A 9899-nucleotide genomic window follows, 5' to 3' on the forward strand; every position below is an offset into this window, starting at 1 on the left:
GATGGATCGCAGACATAGATCCTAAAATGATAAAGCTCTAGAAGAAAGCATAGGAGAAAATTTTTATGATCTTGGACTTAGGCAAAGGTTTCAGATACAAACCATATAAGAAAAAGTTGATATATGAACTTAATCAAAATTAAGAATTCCTATTCATTCAAATAAAATGTTAAGCGAATTAAAAGATAATATTTAAAAAAAACGACTCTGCAAATCATGTATTTGATAAAGTACTTATATACAGAATACAGGGTTTCCCAGGTGGCGTTAGGGCTGGTAAAGAACCTGCCTGCCAATTCAGGAGACATAAGAAACGCAGGTTCGACTCCTGGGTGGGGAAGATCCCCTGGAGGAGGGCACAGGAACCCATTCCAGTATTCTTGCCTGGAGAATCCCATGGACAAAGGAGCCTGGAGGGCTACAGTCCATATGATTGCAAAGAGTCAGATGTGACTGAAGTGACTCAGCACACATACAGAATATATTCAGAATCTTCAAAACTGGGTAAGAAAGCAAACAGTTCAATTTAAAAATAGGTGAAAGATTTGAACTTGATTTCATCAAAGAAGTCATATACAATGGCAAATAAGCATGTGAAAAGAAGTTCAATGTTATCAGATATCAGGGAAACAGTAATTTGCCAAAGCCTTTGACTGTGTGGATCACAATAAACTGTGGAAAATTCTGAAAGAGATGGGAATACCAGACCACCTGACCTGCCTCGAGAAACCTGTATGCAGGTCAGGAAGCAACAGTTAGAACTGGACATGGAACAACAGACTGGTTCCAAATAGCAAAAGGAGTACGTCAAGGCTGTATATTATCACCCTGCTTATTTAACTTATATGCAGAGTACATCATGAGAAACGCGGGGCTGGAGGAAGCACAAGCTGGAATCAAGATTGCCAGGAGAAATATCAATAACCTCAGATATGCAGATGACACCACCCTTATGGCAGAAAGTGAAGAACTATAAAGAGCCTCTTGATGAAAGTGAAAGTGGAGAGTGAAAAAGTTGGTTTCAAGCTCAACAATTCAGAAAACTAAGATCATGGCATCTGGTCCCATCACTTCATGGCAAATAGATGGGGAAATAGTGGAAACAGTGGCTGACTTTATTTTTGGGGGCTCCAAAATCACTGCAGATGGTGACTGCAGCCATGAAATCAAAAGACGCTTACTCCTTGGAAGGAAAGTTATGACCAACCTAGATAGCATATTCAAAAACAGAGACATTACTTTGCCAACAAAGGTTCATCTAGTCAAGGTTATGGTTTTTCCAATAGTCATGTACGGATGTGAGAGTTGGACTATAAAGAAAGCTGAATGCCAAAGAATTGATGCTTTTGAACTGTGTTTTGGAGAAGACTCTTGAGAGTCCCTTGGACTGCAAGGAATCCAACCAGTCCATTCTAAAGGAGATCAGTCCTGGGTGTTCTTTGGAAGGACTGATGTTGAAGCCAAAACTCCAATACTTTGGCCACTTGATGGGAAGAGCTGACTCACTGGAAAAGACCCTGATGCTGGGAAAGATCGAGGGCAGAAGAAGGGGATGACAGAGGATGAGATGGTTGGATGGAATCACCGACACAATGGACATGGCTTTGGGTAAACTCAGGGAGTTGGTGATGGACAAGGAGGCCTGGCATGCTGCAGTTCATGGGGTCGCAGAGTCGGACACAACTGAGCGACTGAACTGACAAGAAAAAGAAATACCATATCTGGTGGTATTGGTGCATTTCTACAGGAACTATAACTCTCATATACTATTTGTGAGACTGTAAACTGGTTAAAAAAAAAAAAACAAAAAACCAAGAAACAATACATTTGTTTTAAAAAAATACAACTGCCATAGGATTCATCCATTCCATTCCTAAGTATTGACTCCAAGAGAAAAGAAAGCATATGTCTACACAATAGGTGTACCTCACAGCAATTTTACATGTAATAGTTGAAAACTGAAAACCCACATGTTCATCAACATGTGACTGGGACAATCAAATTACAGCATATCCATACAATAAAAGCAGTAAGAGCAATGTATTACAGACACATCATCACACAACAAATATAGAGGAATTTCAAAGTGTGCTGAGTAAAAGAAACCAATCCATAAGAGTAAGCACTGTTAATTCCATGTATATGTTATGCATGGGCCTCCCAGGTGGCACAGTGCCAACGCAGGACATGTCAGAGACCTGGATTTGATCCCTGGGTTGGGACGATCCCCTGGAGTAGGAAATGGCAACCCATTCCGTGTTCTTGCCTGGGAAGTCCCATGGACACAGAAGCCTGGCGGGCTACAGTCCAAGGGGTCACAACGAGTCAGACAGAACTGAGTGTGTGCGTGCAGGCATGCACACACATACATACACACGTATGTATATAAAAGACACAAACTAATGTAGAGGAGAACAGATCAATGGTTGCCCTGGGGTAGGATAGCAGGGAAGTAAGGGTTAGAGGAAGGGATTACAAAGGGGTAAAAGGAAACTGGGAGATTACAGATGTCATTTGTTTCTTGATTATCTGACTATATTCCTAATCATGATGTCATGATGGCTTCACAAAGTGTATGTATGTCAAGAAGTATTCAATTATGCCCAGTGTTCACAGCAGCATTATTTACAATTGCCAAGATATGGAAGCAATCTAAGTGTCCATCAATGGATGAAGGAATAAAGAAGATGTGGTGTATATATACAACAGAATACTGCTGCTGCTACTGCTGCTAAGTCGCTTCAGTCGTGTCCGACTCTGTGCGACCCCACAGATGGCAGCCCACCAGGCTCCCCCATCTCTGGGATTCTCCAGGCAGGAACACTGGAGTAGGTTGCCATTTCCTTCTCCAATGCATGAAAGTGAAAAGTGAAAGTGAAGCCACTCAGTCATGTCCGACTCTTAGCGACCCCATGGACTGCAGCCTACGATGCTCCTCCCATGGGATTTTCTGAAAACTGGAGTGGGTTGCCATTGCCTTCTCCCACAACAGAATACTACTTAGCCATAAAAAAGAATGAAATTTTGCCATTTGGAGCAACATGGATGCACTTGGAGGGTATTACACTAAGTGAAATAAGTCAGAGAAGGACAAATATGAGATATTATTTGTATGTGGAATCGAAAAAATAAAACAAACCAGCAAATGTAACAAAAAAAGAAGCAGACTCACAGAGAACATTGTAGTAGTTACCAGTGGGCAGAGGGAAGGGGAGAGGGGCAAGATAGGGGTAGAAGATTAGGTACAAACTACTATGCATAAAATAAGCTAAAAGGACACACTGCGTAACATGGGGAATATGGCCAATTTTATAACTATAAATGGAGTATAACCTTTAAAAACTGTGAATCACTATATTGTACACCTGTAACTTATACAATATTGTGTATCGCCATACTTCAACTTTTTAAAAAGCATTCAATTATATGCTTTTAATTTGTGTGACATATCAGTTATCAATTACACCTCAATAAAGTTACTAGAAAGAATGAGCCAAAATAATATATTAGCTAGGTAAGCACTTACCTTTTTTTAAGCCAAGACGACTGAACTGTTACCACGACATACAAGAAAATTAACATTTAGTCAATATCCATTATATGCTAAGCATTATGCTAGCCACTTGTTAGATACTAAATTATGTGCTTAGCGTCATCTTAAGGCCATTCCTTGGGGGGGGGGAAAGGCGGGGGGATGGGGCAGAGCAAGATGATAATATGAAACTTTAGCAACTAGACAAGGTTTTATTTCTAGTCTGTAATAATTCTAACTTCCAGTTCCTAAAAATCAAATATACAACATTATCAATAAACACAGTAGATTTAAATCTAAATCCTCCAAGTTCTATAAATTCAGCTGGAATTGTCCTTCAGTGGGAACACATGCCAGGACAAAGGTTTACATAAGATGCTTAAATTATGTTCTCATATACTGGTACGCCTGAGAAGGCAATGGCACCCCACTCTAGTACTCCTGCCTGGAAAATCCCATGGATGGAGGAGCCTGGTGGGCTGCAGTCCATGGGGTCTCGAAGAGTCTGACACGACTGAGTGATTTCACTTTCACTTTTCACTTTCATGCATTGGAGAAGGAAATGGCAACCCACTCCAGTGTTCTTGCCTGGAGAGTCCCAGGGACAGGGGAGCCTGGTGGGCTGCCTTCTATGGGGTTGCAGAGTTGGACACGACTGAAGCGACTTAGCAGCGGCAGCAGCAGCATACTGGTAAGCACTGAATTCTAAAAATACCCTTAGTGAATGGCAGTTTAATTTAAAGGTTAAAAATACAGTTTAGATGGAACCAAAAAAAAATCAAAATCCTGTGTAACTGGGAATACCCTATTCTGCAAACTAGTTTCCTTATAGTGGTTATGTATTAATAAAACCTGCACTTAACTTGCAAAAAGGATTGGAAGTGGCTCTCCCATCTGCAAAACGGGAGACCCTTAAGACATCTTTCAGTCTTTGCAGTTCTACCCTCCCCTACTCATTTGCCTAGGAATTATACTAATTATATTTCAAAGTCACAGTGACCACTCAGAAATACAGAATATTTAATTCAATTAACTGTTAGAACCAAGTATAGTACTTAGAGGTCCATGTTTTTTGTTCTACATTTGACAAGGTTTACTTCAGCACTCTTGCCATTTGGAGCTAGAATACTGTTGTGAGGGATTATCCTGAGCATTTCAAGATGTTCAGCTGACCTGCTACCCACTAGATGCCAGAAGCACCTCTCCATAGTTGTGACAATCAATAGTGTCTCCAGACATTCTCATTGTCCTCAGAGGAGCAAAACAGTCCCTGTTGAGAGTTACTGTCCTAAAATGAGTGCAGTAATCTCTCTATATGGACCTGCTTCACTCACAGGGCAGGGAGTCTGAAAACAGAGTCCTCCATTTGAAAGTTCTTAAGAATATTTTAAATGATTATAGATAGTATATGCTCCTTTAAAAAAATAATAATAAATTACTAAAAAGCAAAGTTTTTTTTTTTTTAAACAAACAAACACTGTTTTGTTTTCAAACTGAGAAAGCTAGGCCCTACAAAATACCTGATACCTCTTCATTCAGATCATGTCTCCAGGGTGGGGAAAAAACTTCTAAGGCCAAAGAATTATAAACAAACCATTCCTTAACTAACGAACCATGGCAATTAATTCAGAAAATGTCAATACTCTATTGGAATTCAATTTTAGAGCTCTGCCATTACCCAACCTACATCTTGTCCTAAGTAGGTTATCAAATATCATTGTCCTCAATTTCAAACTGCCATTATCTGTGGTAAATCTCCTACACATTAACTTTCCCTGTCACAGTCTCCTAGCCAAATTTTTTCTTCAATGGCTTAACTCTCAAGTAAAATGTAAAGACCACAATGTCAACTGTGTCTAGAAAATATTTTCTTTCTTGAAAAAATATCTTTTTACATTGCTAAACTGGACTTAATCGCTTTCTTACTATTACACAAGAATAAATATAATTTACTTGGGATACAGATTTGCTGCCATAAATGCAGAAAGAGTAAAAAACAAACGGGAGACATGAAATCTGGGTTCCGGCTCTGACTCTGCCTCCTAATACTTGGATGACCAGGTAACAGTCCCGAACTTCAGCTCTCTTAGTTGTAAAAAAAAAAAAAAAAGAAGAAGAAGAAGAAGAATTTAACTAACTCTAAAGTTATTGTGTGGATCAGTTACCACTTATGTGAAATAACTCTGTACACAGTAAAGTGTCATACAAAGGTTGGGTACTGGTAGTATCCTGTTGGTGTGAGTAAACCACATGGTAGTGAAACATGCACCTCAAATAAAAGACTTAATTCACTGTATAAACGTCACTTTTCAAAAGGAACATTCCTTACGAAGAGAGCCTTAGATGATAAACCTTGGACTAGGATTCAGGCATCTGGGTTCTAAACTCGTTCTGCCATTAACTGTCTGTATCAACAAAGGCAAACTTTCCTTTTCACCTCAAATTTCGTATAAAAAGATCCAAGTTCTGGACCAGTTGTTCCATAAATACTGTTACAGCCTATTGGCCCACGAAATTACCAAGTGATCCAAAATGAGTGGGTTAAACTCATTTAACCCTATATCCACAATTCAAGAGTAGTTCGGTCGGACGCAAAAGAGAAGGTAACAGACAGTAAGAAAATTTTATTTAGAAATAGAATGCTGTATGATTTTCCAAAAGAAAAGGAAGCTATAAACTACCTTGTTTTCTACAATTAATCATAGCTCTCCCTCTAAATGATAGTAATTATGAACAAGGTGCATTAACAAGGGCGGGGCTCTTTCCCACAAGCTTTTAGGGAACCACCCACTTCCCAAAGAGGTGTAACTGCTTCCTCCTTGCCCTCCTTAGCCAAGAAACTTGAAAGATTAGGGTTTATATTGTCTGAGTTTTTTTTCTTTTCACTTGGGTGGGGATGGCGGTAGTCATCTGACAAACATATCCTATAAACACCATTATCTGCAACAACAAGTCTCCAGAAAGTCTAAAAATAATCTAAGTTGTTGAATAGTGTTTTTAAAACAGTTAGGGCTATTAACTCAAAACGAGGTAACCCTGTGTGTGATTAGCGTTTGCCAACTACCAAGTGTTCCCTTCCCCAAATTATCCGCCCTCCCGCGTCTCTGTAGAGGCGATGCCTCGCCCTCCACTAGCGCATCGCGCCAGGGCCGAAGGGAGAGTCCCCAGGGGCTCCCAGAAGAGGGAAGGCCGAGCAACCCAGGCCTCCAGACGCCGTCACCCCTCGCCCCTCACCAATGACGATGCGCAGGTGCTTCAGGCGGGTCAGCGCGTCCTTCTTGGTATCCAGCACCTTCTGGGTAGACTTCTTCACGTCCCCGTGCGGCTTCTTGGAGAACATCCTGCCGCCGCCACGGCCGACTCCGGCCCCCTCCCGGCCAGGTCAAAGCGGCGGAAAGTGGAGAGAGTGGGCGGGGAGGAGACTACTGCGAGCGGCTCATTCACTCCCCAGCCTTGCGGGCCCCGGCGCGGCCGACTCCTCCCAGACCAAGGCCAGGGCCGCCACCTCCACCCGACTCGCGCGGCGTCTGCAAGGCACCTTCGCCTCTAGCTCCAATATGGCGGCTCCCCTCTTCCAGTTCTGCACGGAGGGACGGAGACCCGGGCGGGTCGCCCGCCGCCGCCGCCGCTCCCTGCGGCCGCCGCTCGCCGTCACAGGCCAGGGCCGGGCACCCAGGACCCGTAGCCGCGGAGGTGCGGCTGTCGGCGGCAGCGACAGCACTCGTCTCTCCCTGAGGCCCCCTTAAGGTTAAATCTTCTTTAGCAGCCGCCAAGGAGACGGAGTGTGGTGATGGGGTTTCACGACTTTGCCGTCGGTGGCGAATGGTCCCCGTGGCAACCGCCTTCTGACGTCAAGAGTTCTTGACGTCACGCCAGCATGAGATCACCCGTGGCATTACCTTCCTTTAGTTTTCTGTGTAAGTAGCCAGAGGAGTAGCCTGGGGAAGTCAGGGAAGGAAAATCCTGCGTGCGCCTTTGAAAGCAGGGTCTTCTAGCCAAGCCCCCAGAGTAGTCTGTTTTTAAAGGTCCTCCTCCTGTCCCTGCTATTTACTATGTAACTTAAGAACATAGTTCCAGAACATCAGAGTAGATGTGCAGTGTATTTTAGACGCCATTTCTGAAGGCTTTGTTTTTAACACCCCATTTCCGTAATTTGAATTTTGTATACAGAATTTTTGTTTATATTGCAAAGTGATGGTTAATAATTTACTGTAGTTTCTAGATTTGTGGTATTATAGTACATCCTCTTGGTTAAAATTGTCTTACACAAATGAGTTCTCCCAAAAGCTTGTTGTAGTAGAAAGAAAAATTACAGGGAAAAGAAATCTGGAGAACTGTAAGGGTTAATTTTCTTCATCTGTAAAGAGTTCACAAATCCAGGAGAAAATTGCTAAAGCACAAGTAGAAGTTAGTAGAAAACATGAAATAAGTATTACAGAAGTGTGTACTCAACTAAAACATGTGAAAAATGTTCTCACTTGTGGGTACTTTTTTAAACTCAGATTAAAATAACATATTTAAACAATTTAAACAGCTTTTATTGAAGTGTACTTGATATACAGTAAACTGCACATTTTCAAAATGTGCAATTTGGTAAGTTGGATATTTGCATATGACCATGAAAATGTAAACAGTCAAAATAGTGAACATACTCATCAGCCCCCAAATGGTCCTCTTGCCCTTTTGTAATCCCTCCCTCCCACTGCCCCCAGCCTGGTCTTTGGGCAAACACTGATTTGCTTTCTGTCACCTGGAATTTGCATTTTCTAGAGTTTCATGGAAGTGTATGCTTATAGTATACTCTTGTCTGATTTCTTACACTCAATATAGCTTATTTTTAAATAATGTAACATTTTATCGGTCAAACTAGGAGTTTGTTTTAAGTTAGTCATCTTACAGCAGGTGAAGGCAGCAGCAGACAATCCTATTGCTTACTAGAAAGAAGCAGTAATGGCTACAAAAGTTGACATTGTGTATCAAGACACTTAAAAATGTTTATATATACTTTGGTTCATTAGTTTCACTTTCAGGACCCTATTCTAAACTATCAGAAATGGGAAAATACTTATATAAAAATATTTAAGCATGATTATAACACTGAAAGATTGGAAATGATTAATATCCATCAGGAGATAAAACATTCAGTAGGTGGAATGTCACGGAACCATGAAAATTATTAATATGAAGACTTTTTAATGACATAGAAAATACTCAAGATACTATTAAATGAAAAAGCAATACAGTGCTGAAGATATTATCAAAACTATGAAAGAAGCTATGCATGTAAAATGCAGTTAGAAAAAAATTCAAAACACCTCCAAAATTGTGATTATAGCTGCACAGTAAAATCACAGGTGAATTTAATTATTTTCTTTACATTTTTGCATAGCTTTTTTAAAACTAAAAGTCATATGTTGCTTTCACAACTTAAAAAACAAGTCTATTTAAAGAAAATTAAGAAAATCTAATGTACCAATTTTAAACTCACAAAACAAATTAAGATGTATGTGTAGGAATAGAAACTCCTTGAAAATAAAGGCTTTTTTGAAAAATTTATATGTCTCACTGTGGTACAGAACAAATATTTGTTGATATTTAAATTATGTTTACATTAAAATGGGTTCTTTTGCTAGTATTAGAGTCATCCAACCCCATGATTCTGGCTATCATTTATTTGGTGATTTTGGACACCTATGTCCCTATTAGTAACCCAAGTCTCCTTTCTGAGCTTCCACAAGCTACTCAAATTCAGTATATACAAAACAACACTCATCATCTTTGTCCTTTCCACTCCCAAACCTGATCTTCCTCCTTCATTAAATATCTCCACTGGTACTACCACTATTACCTCAGATTTTCAATCCAGCTGTTTGATCTAAAGGCTTCTTCTCTGTCATCCAGTCAGTTACCAACACCTGATGATTCTACTACTTAAGTATTTCTTGATTTAGTCCTCTTCTCTCCATTATCACCACCTTTGTTAAGGCTCAGGGCTTCACAATTTCTAGCCATATATGCTAGAAATGGGGAAGGAAATGGCAATCCTAGGAAATGGCAATGCTAGAAATGGCAGTGGTTTCCTCCCTATCCCCACATCTTAGTAAGATTTGAGTATCCATTCCTTTTTAAGTAAATTTTAAGAGTTAAAAAGAGATGCCCAATGGTCTTGCAGTCAGTACTTGAATATCTGTGTTAATGAGGAAAAGATGTGGCATGAATAAATCAAGACATCATTTCTTTTTCTTTTTTTGGTATACATATTTGCTTAAGGATATATTTTATAGTCAGGAAATGCACAGCACTTTTTGGATCAAAGAACAAAACCCATATTGAGCAAAGGCTATAAACGTCCAGATTTTATACGTTG

At 40.3% G+C, this 9899-nt stretch overlaps 1 protein-coding gene across 6 annotated transcripts in view; it reads right to left on the minus strand.

The window, feature by feature from the left end:
• The window catches only part of RALGAPA1 (Ral GTPase activating protein catalytic subunit alpha 1), a 210700-nt gene extending 203400 nt beyond the window's left edge, over positions 1–7300 (minus strand). For 3 of the 6 annotated variants that reach the window (XM_019983417.2, XM_019983419.2, XM_019983420.2), the window contains exon 1: positions 6767–7300. In XM_019983417.2, the coding sequence (XP_019838976.2) occupies positions 6767–6872 (106 nt within the window). In that variant the 5' untranslated portion in view covers positions 6873–7300. The remainder of the gene's footprint in view (positions 1–6766) is intronic. The other 3 variants (XM_070775459.1, XM_070775461.1, XM_019983427.2) reach the window with 3 other exon arrangements.
• Positions 7301–9899: the final 2599 nt, after the last annotated feature.

This window comes from Bos indicus, chromosome 21 (assembly GCF_029378745.1).
Source record: "Bos indicus isolate NIAB-ARS_2022 breed Sahiwal x Tharparkar chromosome 21, NIAB-ARS_B.indTharparkar_mat_pri_1.0, whole genome shotgun sequence".
Lineage (NCBI taxonomy): Eukaryota > Metazoa > Chordata > Mammalia > Artiodactyla > Bovidae > Bos > Bos indicus.